Raw genomic sequence first — 26,261 nt, forward strand, 5'->3', positions numbered from 1 at the left:
AACTGGAGCACCCGGAGGAAACCCACGCAGACACAGGGAGAACGTGCAGGCTCCGCACAGTGACCCAAGCCGGAATCGAACCTGGGACCCTGGTGCTGTGAAGCAACAGTGCTAAACACGGTGCCAGCGTAACCCCATCTTGGAGTGAGTGGGCTCTTTTATCCATGTGTTGAAGATACCGAAATGGGGTCGAAATGTAAAATCGTACCTCTACTTACAGCCAAACCTGGGCAACAATAAGCAGGGTAGGGATTCAAGAATTTGTGAATGGACGCTAACGTATTTCTTTTCCAAGAGGAGTGGGTATCTTGCTGGGGTTTGAGACAATGTCCATGTGTTCATCGGAGTACTAGCCCGGTCCTGCGATAGAAGGGAGATGGGAATATTCTGGAAGCCTGATAGCAGATGCACTGGAAGTTGAAGAAGCCAACAGAAGTAAAAAGTTGAGTTATTTGGCCCGGGGGGTGGGGGTGGGGGGTTAAGCGGTGGAACTGGATCGACAAAGAAGCGGCAAAATGCTGCAGCAGTATCAGTGAAAAATTGTTTCTCTCAACATAGGTAAGCACTGTAGGCACAAACAAACGCCTAGTCAACTCTGGGAGGGTGATCCCTTAAAACCTGCATACTTGTGAAGAGATGTAGCTGATTATAGAAGCAGACTGCGGGACTACTTTCTCACCTGATTTTAACCCTGTTCCAAACAAAGTGCCTCCATCTCTCTTCCTCTTCACCCCCCCCCCCCCCCAGCCCGGGGTTTGACGAGGAGCTGCTGGGTGGGGAAACGAAGGTGAGGCGGTTGAGTGAGCGAGAGAAACGCAGCCCTAATTCAGGAGGCGATGGAACTGGAAGATGGAGAGATTGCAAACCTTAAACAAGGGTAATAATTATTCTGAAACAAAAACAATTCGACTCCAATGAATCCCAGGTGGGAAGAGAGGAAGTCCCAAACTTCGGTCCTAAAAAGTATATTTAAATCGAAGTTGTGTCTCTCATGTTGTGGGTGGACGAGGTGCTGGTAATTGGGAAGCAATAACTTTTTTGGGGCGGCAGGACCGGGTCGATTTTAAGATGGCATTTTCTGAAGAAAAAAAAGTGACGATGGTAAGATCTTCAGCAGTGCCTAAAGACTGCAACTTCTCCAAATGGATGCTCTAGAAACACAGCACCAATGTGTGAGATTTACCTAGGATGCTTACATGACAAAAGTTACAAAAGCTGTTTCTGTGAGAAACTTGAGGATTTGTTTTTGTTGAACGTTCTTCAAGTAGAAAGAGGGAGAGAGTAAACGATTTTACACTGAAATATGGCCTGAAGCTGTTAATATGTGACACACGTCCCCCATGTTATGTCTCTTTTTTCTAATTTAGAGTACCCAAATATTTTTTTTTCCAATTAAGGGGCAATTTAGCGTGGCCAATCTACCGACCCTGCACATCTTTGTGGTGTGGGGGTGAGACCCACGCAGACACAGGGAGAATGTGCAAACTCCACACGGACAGTGACCCGGGTCCTGGATGGAACCAGGGTCCCCAGCGCTGGGAGGCCGGCAGTGCTAATCACTGTGCTGCTTTTTAAGGCTCTATCTTCAAACATGAAGTGAGAATGATTGTCTTTACCTCATGTAAGGCAACAAGCAAATAATTAGCTTTGGGGAGAAATAGTGGTGTTGGGGGGATGGAGAGAGAGAAGAAATGCCTTAAGCCATGGCAAGGTCCTGAGCATAAGGTTTCATCCTCGAGGCTTGAGTCATTGATATAGTGTTTTAAAAAAATAAATGTAGAGTACCTAATTCTTTTTTTCCAATTAAGTGGCAATTTAGCGTGGCCAATCTACCTACCCTGCACATCTTTTTGTTGTGGGGGTGAGACCTACGCAGACACAGGGAGAATGTGCAAACTCCACACGGACAGTGCAAACTCCACACGGCCAGTGACCCAAGGTCAAGATCGAACCAGGATCCTCGGCGCCGTGAGGCAGCAGTGCTAACCACTGTGCCACCATGCCGCCCCCTGGAATAGTGTTAAAAAGGAAAACATGGAAAAAGTATTTTTGGCATAAAATAATGAAGGCATTCTCTGAATTTTGAATGAACGTTGGCATGAAAAAAATTCAGATGCACATGAAGTTGTGAACACAAAGAATTGGATAAATTGCGCTGTAATTTCCTGTTCTGCGCCCCCCTCCCCCCAAGAGCAGTTTTAGTAGATTTTCACATGTTTTTATTGCAAGAAAACCAGCCTTGACGAATTCTTACAGCATGTCAATTCTTTTACTAGAAATATCGACTTCAATCCCAATTCTCTATCCTTACCCAATGTTTTGCATTGCTTTACAAAGACCTATCCCAGTTCCATTTTAAATGATGTTACAGTCTACTGCCTGGATAAAGATCAATGTAGGATGACCTGACTAAATCCATCTTGGAGTGAGTGGGCTCTTTATCCATGTGTTAAAGATACCGAAATAGGATCGAAATGTAGATTTGTACATGGATGCCAAAGTATTGCTAAACCATTCACATTTTTTGTGGGCGCAAAATATATCTTCTAATTTTGTTGCTGCGCTTTTGTGGTGATGCACTATTCGTCGCCAATTCCTCAACCACTGGGAACCCTTTTCACATTTTGGTCCTCAAAGCATGTCATCAGATTGAGTTTTTCAGCTTTCTCTGATCCAATTCTGAAGCTTACCTTTTATAATTTTAACCTCTCATTTCCCAGTCGTGACCCTTTGCCACACCATTCCATTGTGAGATATTCTGGGTGCTCAGAACTGCTGCTTACGTATCACGTGGTTCAACCAAAAACATACTTAAACTCAATGTGGCTCTTTTTATCGCTTTTGTTTGATCTACACTCTTAACTTTTGAAGATTTATGCATGTGCACCCTAATTTGACTCAGCTGTAAAGAAATTTATACGGTAAAAGAATATTGCTGAAAAGAGGCATGTTGCCAAAACTTTTCATCTTGCACACATGGAGGGCAAATGGAAAAATGCCAAATTTCAAAAGGACACAACAATTTGTACTACGGGATAAAAGGTGCTGATTGGTTGGCAAGTTGACTCTGATTGACCGAGGCATTGCTACAGAGGAAGCAGCAAGGAATGATAGGTTCCCCAAGTTCCCAGAGTAATTCACAAAAGACACGAGGATTGAGCTTATTCATTTAGTTTACAGAGACTGGGTCCTTGTGTACAGCAAGCATAAATGAGCCACAATATGAGCTTGACTAATTGGTTGTTCGTGTAGCTATTTAGCCACTTGGGATTATTCAGCAAGTTCCAGTTGTGTATTTGCATCTGATATAGACATAATTTAGTTTACATACGGTCTGCACTCTACTTACCGGCACTGAGGTTATATGCAACGTTGCATAATTCTGTGATAGGCAAAATAATTTTTTGGATTGATGGCAACAACCTGATGGTGGAAAATACCACTTGTGTCATCACTGTATAGTTACAGCTTAACCTGCTGTTCAGATTTTTTGACATACTTTGTCTTTCCAGGGGAATTTCCATGAGCACTTTAAAGGTTTGACAGTAGATGGCAAGTTTATGTGATACACAGCAAACAGAAACCTGATCAGAATAGCCATTGCAGGAAAACTTTGATGCACTCTTAGTTCTGCCTCAAGGTTTGCAGGATGAACAAATCATTCGAGCTCTGCCACCAGCATGTCTCTCTTTTCAGCAATATTCAAGCTCTGTACTACCAAGCGACTGTAAGTATATTTTGTGTTCCCAGTGTCTCAAAGTTTAGATTGGGGGTAGCTGAGCCATGGAAATCAGGAAGGTTCCATTCCTGATTGGATACCATTGGATACCATTCCCAGGGTTGGGAAAAAGGAAAATCACTTGTGGGGTTTCCACTTCTAATAGCCGTCCATAATTCCCCTGCTTTCTCCATGGCAACACCTCGGCCATTCAGAGTTGAATTGCCAACCAATCAGCATCCATTTCTCCTGAAACTTTTTGAAATTTGGTCTTCTTGCGTTTATCCTGAAATAATGAAAAGCTTTGGTGGCCTGTCTCTTTTCAGCAAGATTCATGTCCTGTATAACCAAGTGAAAATAAATTAAAGGATCTTGAACTTACATAGTCTTTTTCATGACCTCAGAACAGCTCCATTGTACGGTAAATTGTCACATGTTTACAGTTTCCATCGATATTTTAGCAGAAAATCAAATTTCAGCCTCGCTTACTTGAAAATCTCTTTAACGAAAAATCCTTCCGTCTCCACAAAAACAAATCTATTGTCCAAAATGTATAGCTTTCAATTGGCTAGTGTCTTTAATGTAGAAAGATGCCCCAAAGTGTTTTACAAAAGTATAATCGGATAAAGGTTGGCGCTTAATCAAAGAACAGACTATCAGGAGGGATGACCAAAAGTTGAAAACATTTTAAGATGGGAGACCATGAAGGGATTTAAATGTGCGATTTAAATTGGGAGTATTGGTAAACTGGGAGTTGGTGTGAGTCAGCAAGGACTGAAATGATGGATATAAGGCACTTGATGGGGGGATAGATTGCAGGCAGTAGAGTTCTAGGTGAGCTGAAGCTTGGAGAGGATATGGAGGCTGGCCAGGTATGCATTTGGTGTAGTTAAGCCTAGAGATAACAATGACATGACTTAACTTTTCAGCATCAGATGGACCAAGAAGAGGGAGGAGAGGTAGGTGGGATTAAGGAGGCGGATGACTGGAGTTCTTTATTATGAAGAGAATAAGGGTTTGGAAACAGAGCTCAGGATCGAATTTGAAACTAAGATAGCAAACTGCTTGTTTCAACCTGAAACAATGGCCAGAGATAAATTGGAATCAGTGGCACAAGATGATGGCTTCAGACATACCATGCTCAATGTCCAGGAAATTGTAATCTGTCAAACATTTGATGTTGAACAAACAACCTGGCTGAAGAGAGGCAGTGGAACTCAGGGAGTGCGAACTCACCTGTGAGATCAAAGAAGCATTTAGATAACATCTTTGATGGTGGTCCAAACCGAGGAAGTATTTTTGAAGTGAAATGAAATGAAAATCACTTATTGTCACAAGTAGGCTTCAAATGAAGTTACTGTGAAAAGCCCCTAGTCGCCACATTCCAGCGCCTGTTCGGGGAGGCTGGTACGGGAATCGAACCGTGCTGCTAGCCTGCCTTGGTCTGCTTTAAAAGCCAGCGATTTAGCCCAGTGTGCTAAACCAGCCCCAGTGTAGTCACTGCTGTAAATGTAGGAAACATGCATAGAAAACCCCCACAAACAGGAACGTAATAATGACTGCTGATAGTAATAACCTTTTATTGCCACAAGTTTGAAGTTACTGTGAAAAGCCCCTAGTCGCCACATTCCAGCGCCTGTTCGGGTAAGCTGGTATGGGAATTGAACCCGTGCTGCTGGCCTTCTGCAACTCAAACCAGCTATCTAGCCTACTGAGCTAAACCAGCCCTTTGATTACAGGATGTGAACAAAGTAATTCACACAGTCTCCCTGCCGTTTCTCTTTGAGCCTCTAATTCAAATAATAATAATCTTTATTTGTGTCACAAGTAGGCTTACATTAATTCTGCAATGAAGTTACTGTGAAAAGCCCCTAGTCGCCACATTCCGGCGCCTGTTCGGGTACACAGAGGGAGAATTCAGAATGTCTTTCAGGACCTGTGGGAGGAAACCGGAGAACCCGGAGAAAACCCACGCAGACACGGGGAGAACGCGCAGACTCTGCACAGACAGTGACCCTAGCCGGGAATCGAACCCGGGTCCCTGGCACTGTGAAGCAACAGTGCTAACCACTATGCTACCGTGCCGCCCGCCTTTCTCTATCCCTTTGCAATTCAAACTGTTTCATCTGGATTTGCATTCTATCTCAAGCTGTATTTTATCTCGCTTATCCTTTCCCAAATTGAAATGCTGTATTAAAATAACCACGATTTCTGCCTTTTTAGCATCTGCTTTTAACTCCAAACTAATCGGTGATTTGAACAGGTTTAGCATAACTTTACTTCTTTTATACTCTATGCCTCTGTAACAACCTTATTAACTTGTTCTGCCACCTTCAAAGATTTATGTATATGAATCCCCAGGTCCATATATCATGTTTCTGCATCCCCTTTAAAATTGTACTATTTAGTTCATATAATCTTTCATTTCTCCTTCCAAAATATGTCCTGTCACATTTCTCTACATTAATTTTCAATTGTCATGTGTCTTCCCATTTTATCAGTCTTTCTTCGACCTCCTGAAGTCTGCTGCTATCCTCCTCATTGTTTACAACATTTCCAAGCTTTCTGTCACTAGCAGTCAATTTGCACACAGCAAACTCCCCGAACAACAATGGCAGAAATGACCTATCTCTTCATCTATTTTAAGGAAAGAAAGACTTGTGTTTACTTAGCGCACATTTTCAAAATCAGGACTTCCCAAAGCACTTCAGGACCAATTAAGAATCTCGAAATGTAGTCACTGTTGTAATATAGAAAACGTAGCAGCCAATTAGTACACAAGCCCCCGCAAGCCACATTCGTAGAATCCCTACAGTGCAGAGGGAAGGTCTGCACAGGCCCTCCAAAAGAGCACCCCACCTAGGCCCACTCCCCCCACCCCATCCCTGTAACATTGATACATAGAAGTTAGGAGCAGGAGGAGGCCTTTTGGCCCTTTGAGCCTGCTCCGCCATTTATTACGATCATGGCTGATCATCCAACTCAGTAGCCTAATCCTGCCTCCTCCCATAACCTTTGATCCCATTTGCCCCAAGTGCTATATCTAGCCGCCTCTTGAATATACTCAATGGTTTAGCATCAACTACTTCCTGTGGTAATGAATTCCACAGACTCACCCACTTTTAGGGTAAAGAAATGTCTTATCTCTGTCCGAAATCCTCAGACTATGACCCCTGGTTCTGGACACACCCACCATCGGGAACATCTTCCCTGCATCTACCCTGTCTGGTCCTGTTAGAATGTTATAAGTCTCTATTAGACCCTCCCTCTTCTGACCTCCAGCGAGAACAATCCTAACCTAGTCAATCTCTCCTCGTATGACAGTCCTGCCATCCCTGGAATTAGTCTGGTAAACCTTTGCTGCACCCCCTTGAGAGCAAGAACATCCTTCCTCAGAAAAGGAGACCAAATCTGCACACACTATTCTAGGTGTGGCCTCACCAAGGCCCCTGTATAATTGCAACAACACATCCCTGCTCCTGTACTCGAAAGCTCTTGCAATGAAGGCCAACATACCATTAGCCTTCTTTACCGCCTGTTGCACGTGCATGCTTACCTTCAGCGACTGGTGCACAAGGACACCCAAGTCCTGCTGCACACTCCCCTCTCCCAATTTACAACTATTCAGGTAGTAATGTGCCTTCCTGTTTTTGCTCCAAAGTGAATAACCTCACACTTATCCAAATTATACTGCATCTGCAATTGATTTGCCCACTCGCCCAACTATCCAGATCATGCTGTAGGATCTCTGCATCCTCGTCACAGTTCATCCTCCCACCCAACTTGGTATCATCTGCAAAATTTGAGATGTTACATTTTGTTCCCTCATCCAAATCATTAATATAAATTGTGAATAGCTGGGGCCCCAGCAACGATCCCTGTGGCACCCCACAAGTTACTGCCTGCCAATTTGAAAAGGACCCATTAATTCCTACTCTTTGTTTCCTCTCTGCCAACCAGTTTTCTATCCACCTCAATACACTTCACCCAATTCCATGCGCTTTAATCTTGCACAATAATCTCTTGTGCGGGACTTTGTCAAATGCCTCTGAAAGACCAAATATATCACATCGACTGGCTCACCCTTGTCAGCTGTACTAGGTTACCCTGTAACCTCACCTAACCGTTGAATACTAAGGGGCAGTTTAGCATGCCTAATCCACCCAACCTGAGGGAGGAAACCAGAGAACCCAGAGGAAACCCACGCAGACACAGGGAGAACATGCAAACTCCACAGTCACCCAAAGTTGGAATTGAACCCGGGTCCCTGGCGCTGTGAGGCAGCAGTTCTTTTTTTTAATTAAATATTTTATTGAAAATTTTTGGTCAACCAACACAGTACATTGTGCATCCTTTACACAATATTATAACAACACAAATAACAATGACCTATTTTATAAACAAAAAATGAATAAATAATAAATAACAAAAATGAAAACTAGCCCTAATTGGCAACTGCCTTGTCACAAGTAACACTCTCCAAAAATATAATTTAACAGTCCAATATATAATTATCTGTAGCAACGACCTATACATACTATACAGTATATATTAACAACCCTGAGAGTCCTTCTGGTTCCTCTCTCCTCTCCCCCCCCCCCCCCCCCCCCCCCGGATCCTGGGCTGCTGCTGCCTTCTTTTTCCCATTCCGTCTATCTTTCTGCGAGGTATTCGACGAACGGTTGCCACCGCCTGGTGAACCCTTGAGCCGACCCCCTTAGGACGAACTTAATCCGCTCTAGCTTTATAAACCCCGCCATGTCATTTATCCAGGTCTCCACCCCCGGGGGCTTGGCTTCTTTCCACATTAGCAATATCCTGCGCCGGGCTACTAGGGACGCAAAGGCCAAAACATCGGCCTCTCTCGCCTCCTGCACTCCCGGCTCTTGTGCAACCCCAAATATAGCCAACCCCCAGCTTGGTTTGACCCGGACTCCTACTACTTTTGAAAGCACCTTTGTCACCCCCATCCAAAACCCCTGTAGTGCCGGGCATGACCAAAACATATGGGTATGATTCGCTGGGCTTCTCGAGCACCTCGCACACCTATCCTCCACCCCAAAAAATTTACTGAGCCGTGCTCCAGTCATATGTGCCCTGTGTAATACCTTAAACTGAATCAGGCTTAGCCTGGCACACGAGGACGACGAGTTTACCCTGCTTAGGGCATCTGCCCACAGCCCCTCCTCGATCTCCTCCCCCAGCTCTTCTTCCCATTTCCCTTTTAGTTCATCTACCATAGTCTCCCCTTCGTCCCTCATTTCCCTATATATATCTGACACCTTACCATCCCCCACCCATGTCTTTGAGATCACTCTGTCCTGCACCTCTTGTGTCGGGAGCTGCGGGAATTCCCTCACCTGTTGCCTCGCAAAAGCCCTCAGTTGCATATACCTGAATGCATTCCCTTGGGGCAACCCATATTTCTCGGTCAGCGCTCCCAGACTCGCGAACTTCCCATCCACAAACAGATCTTTCAGTTGCGTTATTCCTGCTCTTTGCCACATTCCATATCCCCCATCCATTCCCCCCGGGGCAAACCTATGGTTGTTTCTTATCGGGGACCCCCCCAAGGCTCCAGTCTTTCCCCTATGCCGTCTCCACTGTCTCCAAATCTTCAGTGTAGCCACCACCACCGGGCTTGTGGTGTAGTTCCTCGGTGAGAACGGCAATGGGGCTGTCACCATAGCCTGTAGGCTAGTCCCCCTACAGGACACCCTCTCTAATCTCTTCCACGCCGCTCCCTCCTCCTCTCCCATCCACTTACTCACCATTGAAATATTAGCGGCCCAATAATACTCACTTAGGCTCGGTAGTGCCAGCCCCCCCCTATCCCTGCTACGCTGTAAGAATCCCTTCCTCACTCTCGGGGTCTTCCCGGCCCACACAAAACCCATGATGCTCTTTTCAATCCTTTTAAAAAAAGCCTTCGTGATCACCACCGGGAGGCACTGAAACACAAAGAGGAATCTCGGGAGGACCACCATCTTAACCGCCTGCACCCTCCCTGCCATTGACAGGGATACCATATCCCATCTCTTGAAATCCTCCTCCATCTGTTCCACCAACCGCGTTAAATTTAACCTATGCAATGTGCCCCAATTCTTAGCTATCTGGATCCCCAGGTAACGAAAGTCCCTTGTTACCTTCCTCAACGGTAGGTCCTCTATTTCTCTACTCTGCTCCCCTGGATGCACCACAAACAACTCACTTTTCCCCATGTTCAATTTATACCCTGAAAAATCCCCAAACTCCCCAAGTATCCGCATTATTTCTGGCATCCCCTCCGCCGGGTCCGCCACGTATAGTAGCAAATCGTCCGCATACAAAGATACCCGGTGCTCTTCTCCTCCCCTAAGTACTCCCCTCCACTTCTTGGAACCCCTCAACGCTATCGCCAGGGGCTCAATCGCCAGTGCAAACAATAATGGGGACAGAGGGCATCCCTGCCTTGTCCCTCTATGGAGCCGAAAATATGCAGATCCCCGTCCATTCGTGACCACGCTCGCCACTGGGGCCCTATACAACAGCTGCACCCATCTAACATACCCCTCTCCAAAACCAAATCTCCTCAACACCTCCCACAAATAATCCCACTCCACTCTATCAAATGCTTTCTCGGCATCCATCGCCACTACTATCTCCGTTTCTCCCTCTGGTGGGGCCATCATCATTACCCCTAACAGCCTCCGTATATTCGTGTTCAGCTGTCTCCCCTTCACAAACCCAGTTTGGTCCTCGTGGACCACCCCCGGGACACATTCCTCTATTCTCATTGCCAGGACCGTGGCATCTACATTTAGGAGGGAAATAGGTCTATAGGACCCGCATTGTAGCAGGTCCTTTTCCTTCTTTAAGAGAAGTGATATCGTTGCTTCAGACATAGTCGGGGGCAGTTGTCCCCTTTCCTTTGCCTCATTAAAGGTCCTCGTCAGTACCGGGGCGAGCAAGTCCACATATTTTCTATAGAATTCGACTGGGAATCCATCCGGTCCCGGGGCCTTTCCCGCCTGCATGCTCCGAATTCCTTTCACCACTTCTTCTACCTCGATCTGTGCTCCCAGTCCCACCCTTTCCTGCTCTTCCACCTTGGGAAATTCCAGCCGATCCAAGAAGCCCATCATTCTCTCCCTCCCATCCGGGGGTTGAGCTTCATATAATTTTTTATAAAATGTCTTGAACACTCCATTCACTCTCTCCGCTCCCCGCTCCATCTCTCCTTCCTCATCCCTCACTCCCCCTATTTCCCTCGCTGCTCCCCTTTTCCTCAATTGGTGTGCCAGCAACCTGCTCGCCTTCTCCCCATATTCGTACTGTACACCCTGTGCCTTCCTCCATTGTGCCTCTGCAGTGCCTGTAGTCAGCAAGTCAAATTCTACATGTAGCCTTTGCCTTTCCCTGTACAGTCCCTCCTCCGGTGCTTCCGCATATTGTCTGTCCACCCTCAAAAGTTCTTGCAGCAACCGCTCCCGTTCCTTACTCTCCTGCTTCCCTTTATGTGCCCTTATTGATATCAGCTCCCCTCTAACCACCACCTTCAACGCCTCCCAGACCACTCCCACCTGGACCTCCCCATTATCATTGAGTTCCAAGTACTTTTCAATGCACCCCCTCACCCTTAGACACACCCCCTCATCTGCCATTAGTCCCATGTCCATTCTCCAGGGTGGGCGCCCTCCTGTTTCCTCCCCTATCTCCAAGTCCACCCAGTGTGGAGCGTGATCCGAAATGGCTATAGCCGTATACTCCGTTCCCCTCACCTTCGGGATCAATGCCCTACCCAGCACAAAAAAGTCTATTCGCGAGTAGACTTTATGGACATAGGAGAAAAACGAGAACTCCTTACTCCTAGGTCTGCTAAATCTCCACGGGTCTACACCTCCCATCTGCTCCATAAAATCTTTAAGTACCTTGGCTGCTGCCGGCCTCCTTCCAGTCCTGGACTTCGACCTATCCAGCCCTGGTTCCAACACCGTATTAAAATCTCCCCCCATTATCAGCTTTCCCATCTCTAGGTCCGGAATGCGTCCTGGCATCCGCCTCATAAAATTGGCATCATCCCAGTTCGGGGCATATACGTTTACCAAAACCACCGTCTCCCCCTGTAGTTTGCCACTCACCATCACGTAACTGCCCCCGTTATCCGCCACTATAGTCTTTGCCTCGAACATTACCCGCTTCCCCACTAATATAGCCACCCCCCTGTTTTTCGCATCTAGCCCCGAATGGAACACCTGCCCCACCCATCCTTTGCGTAGCCTAACCTGGTCTATCAGTTTTAGGTGCGTTTCCTGTAACATAACCACATCTGCCTTAAGTTTCTTAAGGTGTGCGAGTACCCGTGCCCTCTTTATCGGCCCGTTCAGCCCTCTCACGTTCCACGTGATCAGCCGAGTTGGGGGGCTTCCTACCCCCCCCCCCTTGTCGATTAGCCATTACCTTTTTCCAGCTCCTCACCCGGTTCCCACGCAGCTGTATCTCCCCCAGGCGGTGCCCCCCCCGCCCATCCTCTCCCATACCAGCTCTCCCCAGCAGCAGCAACCCAGTAATTCCCCCCTCCCACCGCCCCCCCCCCGCTAGATCCCCCGCTAGCGTAATTACTCCCCCCATGTTGCTCCCAGAAGTCAGCAAACTCTGGCTGACCTCGACTTCCCCCCGTGACCTCGGCTCGCACCGTGCGACGCCCCCTCCTTCCTGCTTCTCTATTCCCGCCATGATTATCATAGCGCGGGAACCAAGCCCGCGCTTCTCCCTTGGCCCTGCCCCTAATGGCCAACGCCCCATCTCCTCCACCTCCCCTCCTCCCCCCATCACCACCTGTGGGAGAGAGAAAAGTTACCACATCGCAGGATTAGTACATAAAACCCCTCTTTGCCCCCCACATTCGCCCCACCACTTTGTTCGAACGTTCTTTTTAATAACCCGCTCATTCCAGTTTTTCTTCCACAATAAAAGTCCACGCTTCATCCGCGTCTCAAAGTAGTGGTGCCTCCCTCGATATGTGACCCACAGTCTTGCCGGTTGCAGCATTCCAAATTTTATCTTCTTTTTATGAAGCACCGCCTTGGCCCGATTAAAGCTCGCCCTCCTTCTCGCCACCTCCGCACTCCAGTCTTGATAAACGCGGATCACCGCGTTCTCCCATTTACTGCTCCGAGTTTTCTTCGCCCATCTAAGGACCATTTCTCTATCCTTAAAACGGAGGAATCTCACCACTATGGCTCTGGGAATTTCTCCTGCTCTCGGTCCTCGCGCCATCACTTGGTATGCTCCCTCCACCTCCAACGGACCCGCCGGGGCCTCCGCTCCCATTAACGAGTGCAGCATCGTGCTCACATATTCCCCGACGTCCGCTCCCTCCACACCTTCAGGAAGACCAAGAATCCTCAGGTTGTTCCTCCTTGCGTTGTTTTCCAGTGCCTCCAACCTTTCCACACATCGTTTCTGATGTGCCTCCTGCGTCTCCGTCTTCACCACCAGGCCCTGTATATCGTCCTCATTCTCGGCTGCCTTTGCCTTCACGACCCGAAGCTCCCGCTCCTGGGTCTTTTGTTCCTCCTTTAGCCCTTCGATCGCCTGTAGTATCGGGGCCAACAGCTCTTTCTTCATTTCCTTTTTGATCTCTTCCACACAGCATTTCAAGAACTCTTGTTGTTCAGGGCCCCATGTTAAACTGCCACCTTCCGACGCCATCTTGGTTTTTGCTTGCCTTCCTTGCCGCTGTTCTAAAGGATCCACTGCAATCTGGCCACTCTCTCCTCCTTTTTCCATCCGTATCCAGGGGGGATTCCCTTCTGGTTTACCGCACAGTGTTTTTAGCCGTCAAAATTGCCGTTGGGGCTCCTATCAAGAGCCCAAAAGTCCGTTTCACAGGGAGCTGCCGAAACGTGCGACTCAGCTGGTTATCGCCGCACCCGGAAGTCGTGAGGCAGCAGTTCTAACCACAGCATTGCATTGAAACAATGAAGAGATCATTTGCTTTTAACAATGTTGGTTGAGGAATAAATATTGGCCAGAACAACTCCCTAACTCTTCTTTGATTAGTTCTATGAGATCCTTGATGACCATCTGATGATTCAGACGGGGGCCTTGTTTTAATTTTCTATTGGTTAGGCTATCCGAATGCACGCATTATCTCAGTTCTGCACCAAAAGGCCAGCCTAAATTAGGTGCTCTAGTTTCTTGAACCCACAACCTACTGACTCAGAGGTAAGGATGTTATCACCAAGTCAAGGCAGATATTCTTGACCATCTTAAGGTGCATTATAGGTGTCTCTTTGACAAAAATTGATATCAAGCTAATTAAGATATTAGGATAGCTGACTAAGGGCGTGGTAGTCAAGATAGGTTCTAAAGAGGGTCTGAGAGGGGAAGAGAGGGGTGGGGAAGCAAAATCATTAGGTGGTAAGTTCAGAAATTAGGGTCGATATGATCGATGCCATTGCCACTAATGGTGGCGCGAATGGAATAAGAAGCCAGAATTGGAGGAACATGGAATGTCATAGGCTGGACAAAGCTATAGAGATAAGAGAGGGGTGAGAACATGGGGAGATTTAAAATTTTAGGCAGTAATAATAGACAGTCCTCCCCAAGAAACAAAAAAAAAGCCACATTGACGGTCTCGACTAATTTTACATTGTAATAGGTACAAGCTGCACCTTGATACAACGGATACTCAAAAATTGCTAACTACAGACAGCCCTCAAAGCACCAAGGCTAATTGCAGTTTAAATCATGGGACACTCAGGTAAGCATGAGGCAGCAAAATGTGAAATACATGACTATTGTAGAACAGGGAATTTCTTCATCCAGCATCGATAGTGGCAGCGAAGCTTAATGATTTAGCATTTCTCATATTAAGTATCTATTAGCAATTCCCGATAAATATTCTATCAATTTTTGCTAAACTGGGATTTTGTTCCCAGCAGATCAACATCCTGGGGGCTACCCATTGATCAGAAAGTGAACTGGACTAGCCATATTAATACTGTGGATCCCAGGGCAGGTCAAAGATTAGGAATCCTAGAATCATAGAATTTACAGTGCAGAATCCTACGACGAGTAACTCGCCTCCTGACCCCCCCCCCCCAAAAGCCTGTCCACCCATCTACAAGTCAGGAGTGTGATGGCATACTCTCCACTTGCCTGGATGTGTGCAGCTCCAAAAACACTCAAGAAACTCAACACCATCCAGGACAAAGCAGTCCCCCCTCCACAAACATTCAAACCCTCCACCACCAACAAACAGTGGCAGCCGTGTGTACCATCTACAAGATGTACTGCAGTAACTCATCAAGGTTCCTTAGGCAGCATCTTCCAAACCCACGACCACTACCATCTAGAAGGACAAGAGCAGCAGATACCTTGGAATCCCACCACCTGGACGTTCCCCTCCAAGTCACTCACCATCCTGACTTGGAAATATATCGCTGTTCATTGGGGCAAAATCCTGGAACTCCCTCCCTAACAGCACAGTGGGTGTACCTGCACCTCAGGGACTGCAGAGCTTCAAGAAGGCAACTCACCACCTTCTGAAGGGCAATTAGGGATGGGCAGTAAATGTTGGCCTAACCAGCGACACCCACATCCCATAAATGAATACATTAAAAAAAAAGACTTCCATGGCTTTAAATAGGGTTAACATTCTCCAAACTCCTTTTGTGTAGGGTTTCGCTTCATTGAGCAAGTGGAGTTTCATCTAATCTATCTTAGAATCCAGTGTCAAGAGGCAAATGAACATTAGCTCACCACTGCATAGCCGAGTTTCATTCTGCAATTTATACTCCATGTTTTACTTGTGATCACACAAAACTCTTAACTGCATGGAAAATGTAATGAATTTCCATCAAATTAACCATATTAAATGTAAGTTATAAGAAATGTAACCGTATTTGTTCAAGTAATGAAATTCTGTTCTGGATAGGCTTGATTAATTCTAAATAGCTGGCTAACATAACAACCATAACTGTTTATATATTTTTTAATTGCAGTCCGTCTGATTCTATTCAAGATTTACAAAAGGTGCAAGGTGAAATGGAGGCAGAATTGACTAGTGCAAAATCTAGGGAAGTAGTTATGAGTAGCGCATCCATTGAGACAACTGTTCCTTCAAAATTTGTGCCAAGTCACAAAACTGCAGTGATGGACCTCCGCAAGAAAGAGGAACATCAAAGGAAGAGCAGGGAGTTGAGCACCATCAGAAAACCAATGTCCTCAATCACAAGTCATACTAAGGCTGTACAGAGCTCTGATGGAGTCAAGCACCATAGATCAGTCAGTCAAAGCCCTGCAGGATCAAATCACATGGATGTGCAACCTTCAATATTGGGAAAATCTCTTCAGACAATGGGAAGCTTATCTTCTATCACTATACCCATGCGTTTGGATGCTCTTGCCTATTTGCTAAATCATGCTGTTATGAACCCTTACAATATAATGCCCCAAGGACCATGCCTTGCGAACCAATGTAGTATAGCCTCATATCAAAACACTATCCCTCTGACATACTGTCCCTGTCATGGGGGAACTCCTAATGTCGTTGACTGCCATTCAGTACCCACACACTTCACCCAGCAACAGTATTCCACAAATGCATTTTATCCGAACCAACCAGGCATCAACACAGGATACCAGCCTGGACCAGTAAACTCATTGCCAAGTCAGAATTATAGCTATGCTGATCAGCATACAGCTAATAGAGAAATGGCTCTTCATTCAGATAGAAAATGGGAACAAATGAACTCTTCACTCTCTGCAACAAGCATAAAGAAATGGGATGATACTTCCAGACCAATGCAAACCTTTGATGAAGCTTCATATGGTGAAAGTTGCAAAAGTGGTTTTAATCAGACAAGGAGTGCTTCCAACGGAAATGATTTCAGAAGTACTTCACTTCAAGCAACCTCTGGGAACTGGAATAGTAGTCGGAATGACGATCGTGAATGGCAAGACAGGAGTTTTGGTAGATCTGCAAGAAAGTTTAATGATGATTCAAGCAGCAATTATAAGAGGGGAGATGCAGGAGATCGTTATAAAAGGGGCGGTTTTAGCAGGGAAAGAACATTTGGGTCAGACTTCAGAACCAGGAAGAGAAATGAAGAAGAAAACTCTTGGTCTTCTAGTCAGGATTCATTTTCAACACCCAAACAAATGCGCTGGTCAGGAATTGAAGGCAGCTGGCAGCAAAGAAGAGGACAAACTGGCACTGCAAAGCAAGAGGCAAATGAACATTTTGGAGAGAATTGCAGATCCAAAATAATTGCATCTACAGATAAAGAGAAGACACCAATCTTTTCTGGAAAAAGAATGACCACTGTAGAAGATTGGGATGCAGAATATGACACAGAACAATCAAAATCAGTTGACCTTAAAGAAAAACCATCTGTACATAAAAAAAATGAGAACACATCAATACGTGAAGACTGGGAGACTGAATATGCTGAGGAAAAGAATCCTACCCAAGAGGGCTCGTCGCAGCTTCAGCAGACTGAAGAGGAAAATATAGATGTTGGAACAGAGCAGATTGGTGACCTTGGCAAGAAATGTCAATCTTTGCAAGACTTCACTGCTTCTGCCCAGAGCAGCACATCATCTGAAGTAGAAAACATATTTAAGATTATGGAGAAAGATACTGCATGCGCCACCACAGTGGGTGTGGACGAAGAGAAAGCATGCACTGTAGAATTACACGCTATCTCTGGAGGGGTTGATTCAAACATCTGTGAGCATACTGGTCCCCTTAATGAAGCAATTGAAAGGGGAAACTATAGACCATCTGCAGAGATTTTTGAGAAGTCTGTAAACGGTGCAATGGAGACTTTTAAGGAATATGAGGACGCAATCAAAAGACAGGCTGAAGAGAGCCCAGTAATGCAGAATGTTAGTGGCCCTATAACTTTGGTCATGCCTTCTGAAAAATGTGGACCTTTTTTCTTTGAAGTGGTGGGATCTAATGTGTCAATAGTAGGTGAAAATATGGTTGAATCCATCAGTGCGGCAGAGAATAAAAATCTGGCAGGCGTATTGGATTGATGATACACTATTTTTTAAAACATGAGAATGAACAATGCCTGGACTAAATATGCACAGGAAAAATATTTTTATTTTATTTAACTTCTGTGGAATCTTAAAAGTATAGCTTCTATTTTATTTTCAACAGAAGTTGTTTAAGAAATGGGGAATTTTCACTTTAATGCATGATGAGAAAATATCATAAAATAATGAAACTCGGTGTTTGCTCATGCTGCAAAACATAATTTTGGTGGAACTGTAGCAGAAATCCCTTTACCGAAAGTACATGGGTTCCACTCAACTTTTGACAGCTACGGTGCAGGAACGCGAGTAGATATTAGGAAATGCCTAGCCAAAGTATGAGATAATGCCTGATCCTTGTGTTGGCTGCTGTCACAATTATCAGTGTATTGGTTTCCAGAACTATAACAGGAAAGACCACAGTCACTACAAGTTTGGTAGGAACCAAACTGTTTGGTTTGCCACCCATTCTGCTATCGATGTTGTACACAGATACATGTTTTCAGAATGGAAATTCTGTTTTGTGGGCTCCAACCATTATTTTTGACCAAACTAATAATATTTATTTTACATGCAGCACGTTATTTTTGAAAAGGGATAATATTTTGATGATTTAAGTCTGCATTTTTACACAGCAGTTTGCCTGTACTTTGGTTTGATGGATTGTATTGCCAAACCTGGCTGGAGTCTTACATATTAATGACATTTTGATTGCTGTATGAAAGAGCTGTTTTTGTCCTTGACACTCCTGCTTATGATTGACATCCTTTAGCCTATTTGCTAGTTTATTTAGCGGAGTTTTTCTGTTCAAATGTTAAATACTGATGGCCTAATCAGGGGATCACGCTGTATTAAAAAAAAATTATGACTGAAACTGTGAGAAAATCTGACCAAGCAACTTAGGTGCACATGGCAAATTAGTCACTTGCTTTCACAAAGTTTTTGCCAGCCTGTTTGTTTTAGAATATCATTTGTACTATTTGAACAATAATTTAAATGAAAGGATTGAAACAATATTTGTGATCTATATTTCTCAAAGAGCTGACGCTAACAGCTTTTTAAGCAAACCAAAGCGAGTGAGAAAATAATTATTTTCTTTTTTATCTACTTATTCTGAGATTTCAGAGTTTTCTTCATACTCAAACAGCCGTGTCGGCTACTCAGGAAAGTCTAGTTGTGCCAATGCAGAAGTAGATTCCTTTAAATTACATTGATGAGGCTTTGCTTTTGTATTTGTTAGTACCAACCAATTTTCAGCCAGTGCCACTTGCATTATTTTTTGAAATAAGTTGTTAGAGAAAATATCGCCTGTCGAAGTCAGCTTTTTGATATATCATGGTAGTAGTTATTAATGGGATTAATCACAATTGCAGTACCAAGTCCGTTGTCAGCTACATTTTGCGAGCGTAAATTTGAGGTAAAAACTTTGTCTTGTTTCTTAGCTAGCCGCAGTCACAACCTTAGAAAGGATACATGTACCGTGTAGAATTTGTAAGCTCTGGTTTGAGTGAGAGCTAAATTTTACTCTCCTAAATTGTATTTTTTGGGAGATACATTGTTCCTGCTGTGAACTGTTCTGGAGTATATGATTGCCACGTTGTGTTGGCTGAATGATTGTGCGAATTGGAATTGTTATCAGTGTTGTGGAAAGTTTTACTGATCGAGAGGTTCTAGTCTCAGATAAGTTTTGCTTTTATTTTCAGAAATGCAGCAATTATAGTTTGACTTAATATAGCTGATACTGTTTTGAAATTTGAAATCAACTGAGACAGCATGCCACATATTGAAAAGAAAAATATAGACCAGGAAGCAATTAGCGCATTACAGCTCTTTTTTTCAGAAGTACTATATTTAGCACGAAAATAAGAATTAGAAGGGAAAGCAAGGGGTGATGTAATACCTTCATATATTGAAATGCATTATGTTTCAGTCGCTTTTATTTTGACTCTCGGTGAAGTTTACTGAATTTTGCTTATGTTAGGTGTCGAACTTTACAAACAACAAAAAAAAGCAGTGATAATCTGCTGTTTTATTTTATGATATAATTTGATTCAGATTGTATATATTTCACCTTTCTGCTATTAAAAGTGTACTGTTGCAAATTACCCCTGAACGTCCTGAAAGGTGTGTGTGATGCATAATCCCTTTACATAAACTGAGTAACACTTTCTGCAGGAACATTTATAATTGAAACACATGGAATGGGATTTCTGATGGAACCATTTTGCTAGTCAGTTGCTATTTAGCAATGTTGCGATATTTATTCCATTCACTTGACTTCTGTTGAAAAGGAAAACTTACTTCATAGTGTTTTGCACAATCACGAATGTCTCAAAGTGCCTATATAATTTTGAATACTACCCAAGAAACATTCCATCAGTCTTGCAAGCAAAATTAATCAAGCAAAAGTGCACTGTAGGGATTCTATGATTCAACAGATGGGGCCTTGTTTAATGTCTCATCCAAGACAGTACATCCCATACTACCACTCCCTCAGCACTGCAGTGTGGCTTGTTTTTTAGGTTCAAGTCCCACTGATAGGTTTGAACCCAGAACCTTGACTCAGGTACAAGAGTGCTACCATTAAGCTACAGCTGGATAAGAGTTGGTGTAAGATTAAACTGCAGAAATAGTTCAATGTGTGAACCTCTTCCTTGACTTTGTTTTTAATTAAAATGTTTGGCAGTCAGGGAAGCAGTGATGCAATGGTTAGCACTGCTGCCTCACGGCGCCGAGGACCCGGGTTCGATCCCGGCCCCGGGTCACTGTCCATGTGGAGTTTGCACATTCTCTCTGTGTCTGCATGGATCTCCCCTCCACAACCCAAAGATGTGCAGGGTAGGTAGATTGGTCACGTTAAATTGCCCCTTAATTGGAAAAAAAATAATTGGGGACTCTGAAATTTATTTTTCTTAAATTTGGCAGTCAGTGGTAAGCTGGATCTATGTTCCTCAGCACGTAGACCTGGACTTTGAAAGTGTACCAGTCTGCAATACAGCGTGCATCTGGTCGCGGAGAGCTCTTTGCACTGAAGGTTTGGGAGAGACCAGGGAGTGTCTTCACCAAGTTGATGGTCCTCCAGCAGCAGTCGATGAGCCCAGTCCTGCGTTATTGAGCTTCTGAGGGTGAATCCTGACAAAATTCTCTGCATTTCTTTCCAGCCTTGCTTTGCAAATCAACATTCCAGGAGATGGGAAACTCCCTTCCTTACCACAGCGACCGAGGGCGGCGTGCATCGGGGGAAGACCCAGGCATACAGAAAAATCTGATGGGGAGCACCCTTCTCAGCACCATCATCATACTCATTGCACTTTTTTCTTCTAAAAATATACTTCATTCATAATATTTCTAAATGTACATTACACAACAGTTCAAACTTGATTGCTTGAAGTGCAGAACAGAGTGGGCGGGTTTCTCCGCCACGCCAGATTTCTGGTTCAGCACGCCATCGGGATTCTCCATTTCGCCGGCTGGTCAATGGGGTTTCGCATTGTGGGGCAGCCCCACACCTTCGGGAAATCCCCGGACTGCTGGCAAACGGAGCATCCCGACAGCGGAGAATTCAGCCCAGTATCTTCTAATACAGTACATGACACACTTGAAGTGCCTCACTACACTTACAATGTGATGGGGATGATACTGGGAGCAGGTTTGGAGGGTGGGGGTGATTCTGGGAGCAGGTTGGGGGGGGTGATTCTGGGAGCAGGTTGGGGGGGGGTGATTCTGGGAGCAGGTTTGGGGGGTGGGGGTGATTCTGGGAGCAGGTTGGGGGGTGGGGGTGTTTCTGGGAGCAGGTTGGGGGGTGGGGGTGATTCTGGGAGCAGGTTGGGGGGTGGGGGTGATTCTGGAAGCAGGTTAGGGGGGGTTGGGGTGATTCTGCGAGCAGGTTTGGGGGGCTGATTCTGGGAGCAGGTATGGGGGGGTGGGGGTGATTCTGCGAGCAGCTCAACGGATCATTAAATACATGAAAAGGAAATAAAAGAAAATACATAATAGGGCAACACAACATATACAATGTAACTACATAAGCACTGGCATCAGATGAAGCATACAGGGTGTAGTGTTAATGAGATCAGTCCATAAGAGGATCATTTAGGAGTCTGGTGACAGTGGGGAAGAAGCTGTTTTTGAGTCTGTTCGTGCGTGTTCTCAGACTTCTGTATCTCCTGCCCGATGGAAGAAGTTGGAAGAGTGAGTAAGCCGGGTGGGTGGGATCATTGATTATACTGCCTGCTTTCCCCAGGCAACGGGAGGCGTAGATGGAGTCAATGGATGGGAGGCAGGTTCGTGTGATGGACTGGGCGGTGTTCATGACTCTGAAATTTCTTGCGGTCCTGGGCCGAGCAGTTGCCATACCAGGCTATGATGCAGCCCAATAGAATGCTTTCTATGGTGCATCTGTAAAAGTTGGTAAGAGTTAATGTGGACATGCCGAATTTCCTGAGGAAGTATACGCGCTGTTGTGGTTATTTGGGAGCAGGTTGGGGGGGGGGGGTGATTCTGGGAGCAGGTTAGGTGGAGGTGCTTCTGGGAGCAGGTTAGCGGGGGGTGGGGGTGATTCTGGGCGCAGGTTGGGGGGGGTGATTCTGGGGGGGGGTTGGGGTGATTCAGGGAGCAGGTGTGGATGTGATTCAGGGATCAGGTATGGGAGGGGTTGGGGTGATTCAGGGAGCAGGTTTGGGGGGTGGGTGTGATTCAGGGAGCAGGTTTGGGAGTGATTCAGGGAGCAAGTTTGGGGGGGTAGGGGTGATTCAGGGAGGTTTGGGGGGGTGATTTTGGGAGCAGGTTTGAGGGGGGTGGGGGTGATTCTGGGAGGTTTGGGGGTCTGACAGATATTCAGGGAGCAGGTTTGGGGGGGTGATTCTGGGAGCCGGTTTGGGGGTGATTCTGGGAGCAGGTTTGGGGGGGTGGGGGTGATTCTGGGGGAAGTTTTGGGGGCGTGGAGGTGATTCTGGGAGCAGGTCTGGGAGGGTGGGGGTGATTCAGGGAGCAGGTGGGGTGATTCTGGGAGCAGGTTTGGGGGAATGGGTGTGATTCAGGGAGCAGGTGTGGGTGGGTGTGATTTTGGGAGCAGGTTTGGGGGGGGGTGATTCTGGGAGCAGGTTTGGGGGCTGGGGGTGATTCTGGGAGCAGGTTTGGGAGTGATTCAGGGAGCAGGTTTGGGGGGGTGGGTGTGATTCAGGGAGCAGGTTTGGGGGGGTGGGCGTAATTTGGGAGCAGGTTTGGGGGGGGTGATTCAGGGAGCAGGTGTGGGAGTGATTCAGAGAGCAGGTTTGGGGCGTGGGTGGGGGCGATTCTGGGAGCAGGTTTGGGGGGTGGGGGTGATTCTGGGAGCAGGTTTGGGGGGGTGATTCTGGGAACAGGTTTGGGGGGCTGGGGGTGATTCAGGGAGCAGGTTTGGGGGGGGTGGGGTGATTCTGGGAGCAGGTTTGGGGGGGTGGGGTGATTCTGGGAGCAGGTTTGGGGGTGTGGGGGTGATTCTGGGAGCAGGTTTGGGGGAGTGGATGTGATTCAGGGAGCAGGTTTGGGGGGGTGGGTGTGATTCAGGGAGCAGGTTTGGGGGTGGGTGGGGGCGATTCTGGGAGCAGGTTTGGGGGTGGGTGGGGGCGATTCTGGGAGCAGGTTTGGGGGGGGTGGGGGTGATTCTGGGAGCAGGTTTGGGGGGTGGGGGTGATTCTGGGAGCAGGTTTGGGGGGTGGGGGTGATTCTGGGAGCAGGTTTGGGGAGGTGGGGGTGATTCTGGGAGCAGGTTTGGGGGGGTGGGGGTGATTCTGGGAGCAGGTTTGGGGGAGTGGCTGTGATTCAGGGAGCAGGTTTGGGAGTGATTCAGGGAGCAGGTTTGGGGGGGTGATTCTGGGAGCAGGTTTGGGGGGGTGGGGGTGATTCTGGGAGCAGGTTTGGGGGGGTGGAGGTGATTCTGGGAGCAGGTTTGGGGGAGGGTGTGATTCAGGGAGCAGGTTTGGGGGGGGGGGTGATACAGGGAGCAGGTTTGGGAGTGATTCAGAGAGCAGGTTTGGAGGGGTGGGTTATTCTGGGAGCAAGTTGGGGGGGGTGATTCTGGGAGCAGGTTTGGGGGGTGGGGGTGATTCGGGTAGCAGGTTGGGGGGTGGGGGTAATTGGATTGGTTTATTGTCACGTGTACCGAGGTACAGTGAAAAGTATTTTTCTGCGAGCAGCTCAACAGATCATTAAATACATGAACAGGAAATAAAAGAAAATAGGGCAACACAACATATACAATGTAACTACATAAGCACTGGCATCGGATGAAGCATACAGGATGTAGTGTTAATGAGGTCAGTCCATAAGAGGATCATTTAGGAGTCTGGTGACAGTGGGGAAGAAGCTGTTTTTGAGTCTGTTCGTGCGTGTTCTCAGACTTCTGTATCTCCTGCCCGATGGAAGAAGTTGGAAGAGTGAGGAAGCCGGGTGGGAGAGATCTTTGATTATACTGCCCGCTTTCCCCAGGCAGCGGGAGGTGTAGATGGAGTCAATTGATGGGAGGCAGGTTCGTGTGATGGACTGGGCGGTGTTCACGACTCTCTGAAGTTTCTTGCGGTCCTGGACCGAGCAGTTGCCATACCAGGCTGTGATGCAGCCCGATAGAATGCTTTCTATGGTGCATCTGTAAAAGTTGGTACGGGTTAATGTGGACATGCCGAATTTCCTCAGTTTCCTGAGGAAGTATACGTGCTCTTGTGGTTTCTTGGGAGCAGGTTGGGAGGGGGGGGGGGTGATTCTGGGAGCAGGTTAGGTGAAGGTGATTCTGGGTGCAGGTTAGGGGGGGTGGGGGAGATTCTGGGAGCAGGTTAGGGGGTGGTGGGGGTGATTCTGGGAGCAGGTTAGGGGGGGTGATACAGGGAGGTGTGGGGGTGATTCTGGGAGCGGGATGGGGGTGATTCAGGGAGCAGGTGTGGGTGTGATTCTGGGAGCAGGTTTGGGGGTGATTCAGGGAGCAGGTTTGGGGGGGGGTGGTGGTGATTCTGGGAGCAGGTTTGGGGGGTGGGGTTGATTCTGGGAGCAGGTTTGGGAGGTGAGGGTGATTCTGGGAGCAGGTTTGGGGGGTGGGGTGGTTCTGGGAGCAGGTTTGGGAGGTGGGGGTGATTCTGGGAGCAGGATTGGGAGGTGAGGGTGATTCTGGGACCAGGTTTGGGATTGAGGGTGATTCTGGGAGCAGGTTTGGGGGGTGGGGGTGATTCTAGGAGCAGGTTTGGGAGGTGGGGGTGATTCTGGGAGCAGGATTGGGAGGTGAGGGTGATTCTGGGACCAGGTTTGGGATTGAGGGTGATTCTGGGAGCAGGTTTGGGGGGTGGGGGTGATTCTGGGAGCAGGTTAGGGGGGGTGAGGGTGATTCTGGGAGCACGTTTGGGAGGTGAGGGTGGTTTTGGGAGCAGGTTTAGGAGGTGAGGGTGATTCAGGGAGCAGGTTTGGGGGTGATTCAGGGAGTAGGTTTGGGGGGGGGGGTGGGGGTGATTCTGGGAGCAGGTTTGGGGGTGATTCAGGGAGCAGGTTTGGGGGTGGTGGTGGTGATTCTGGGAGCAGGTTTGGGGGTGAGGGTGGTTCTGGGAGCAGGTTTGGGAGGTGGGGGTGATTCTGGGAGCAGGTTTGGTGGGGGTGATTCTGGGAGCAGGCTTGGGGGGGGTGGGGGTGAATCTGGGAGCAGGTTTGGGAGGGGGGGGTGATTCTGGGAGCAGGTTTGGGAGGTGAGAGTGATTCTGGGAGCAGGTTTGGGGGGGTGGGGGTGATTCTGGGAGCAGGTTTGGTGTGTGGGGGTGATTCTGGGAGCAGGCTTGGGGGGGGTGGGGGTGAATCTGGGAGCAGGTTTGGGAGGTGAGGGTGATTCTGGGAGCAGGTTTGGGGTGTGAGGGTGATTCTGGGAGCAGGTTTGGGGGGGTGGGGGTGATTCTGGGAGCAGGTTTGGTGTGGGGGTGATTCTGGGAGCAAGTTTGGGAGATGAGGGTGATTCTGGGAGCAGGTTTGGGAGGTGAGGGTGATTCTGGGAGCAGGTTTGGGGTGTGAGGGTGATTCTGGGAGGTTTGGGGGTCTGACAGATATTCAGGGAGCAGGTTTGGGGGGGTGGGGGTGATTCTGGGGGAAGTTTTGGGGGCGTGGAGGTGATTCTGGGAGCAGGTCTGGGAGGGTGGGGGTGATTCAGGGAGCAGGTGGGGTGATTCTGGGAGCAGGTTTGGGGGAATGGGTGTGATTCAGGGAGCAGGTGTGGGTGGGTGTGATTTTGGGAGCAGGTTTGGGGGGGGGTGATTCTGGGAGCAGGTTTGGGGGCTGGGGGTGATTCTGGGAGCAGGTTTGGGAGTGATTCAGGGAGCAGGTTTGGGGGGGTGGGTGTGATTCAGGGAGCAGGTTTGGGGGGGTGGGTGTAATTTGGGAGCAGGTTTGGGGGGGGTGATTCAGGGAGCAGGTGTGGGAGTGATTCAGAGAGCAGGTTTGGTGCGTGGGTGGGGGCGATTCTGGGAGCAGGTTTGGGGGGTGGGGGTGATTCTGGGAGCAGGTTTGG

General features: G+C 47.3%; 1 protein-coding gene across 4 annotated transcripts; it reads left to right on the forward strand.

The window, feature by feature from the left end:
- The first annotated feature begins 755 nt into the window (after window positions 1-755).
- Window positions 756-20,182, forward strand: LOC140425536 (uncharacterized). Of its 4 annotated transcripts, none has more exons than XM_072509941.1 (3): window positions 756-877; window positions 14,364-14,465; window positions 15,709-20,181. In XM_072509941.1, the coding sequence occupies exons 1-3, from the start codon at window positions 837-839 to the stop codon at window positions 17,747-17,749; spliced, it is 2,184 nt and encodes a 727-aa protein (XP_072366042.1). In that variant the 5' UTR covers window positions 756-836; the 3' UTR covers window positions 17,750-20,181. The 4 variants fall into 4 exon arrangements, with proteins under 4 accessions (XP_072366042.1, XP_072366043.1, XP_072366044.1 ...); XM_072509943.1 differs by having other exon boundaries at window positions 760-1,101; XM_072509942.1 differs by lacking the exon at window positions 14,364-14,465 and having other exon boundaries at window positions 15,709-20,182.
- The last annotated feature ends 6,079 nt before the right edge of the window (window positions 20,183-26,261 follow it).

Source organism: Scyliorhinus torazame, chromosome 6 (genome assembly GCF_047496885.1).
Source record: "Scyliorhinus torazame isolate Kashiwa2021f chromosome 6, sScyTor2.1, whole genome shotgun sequence".
Classification (NCBI taxonomy): Eukaryota; Metazoa; Chordata; class Chondrichthyes; order Carcharhiniformes; family Scyliorhinidae; genus Scyliorhinus; species Scyliorhinus torazame.

Excerpts from the sequence above, each read along its gene's own strand:
- LOC140425536 (XM_072509941.1), top strand. The coding sequence starts at position 837 with ATGGAACTGGAAGATGGAGAGATTGCAAACCTTAAACAAGG. Across the intron at positions 878-14,363 it reads ATTGCAAACCTTAAACAAGG|GTACAAGCTGCACCTTGATA; the intron begins GTAATAATTATT and ends ACATTGTAATAG. Across the intron at positions 14,466-15,708 it reads TTAAATCATGGGACACTCAG|TCCGTCTGATTCTATTCAAG; the intron begins GTAAGCATGAGG and ends TTTTAATTGCAG.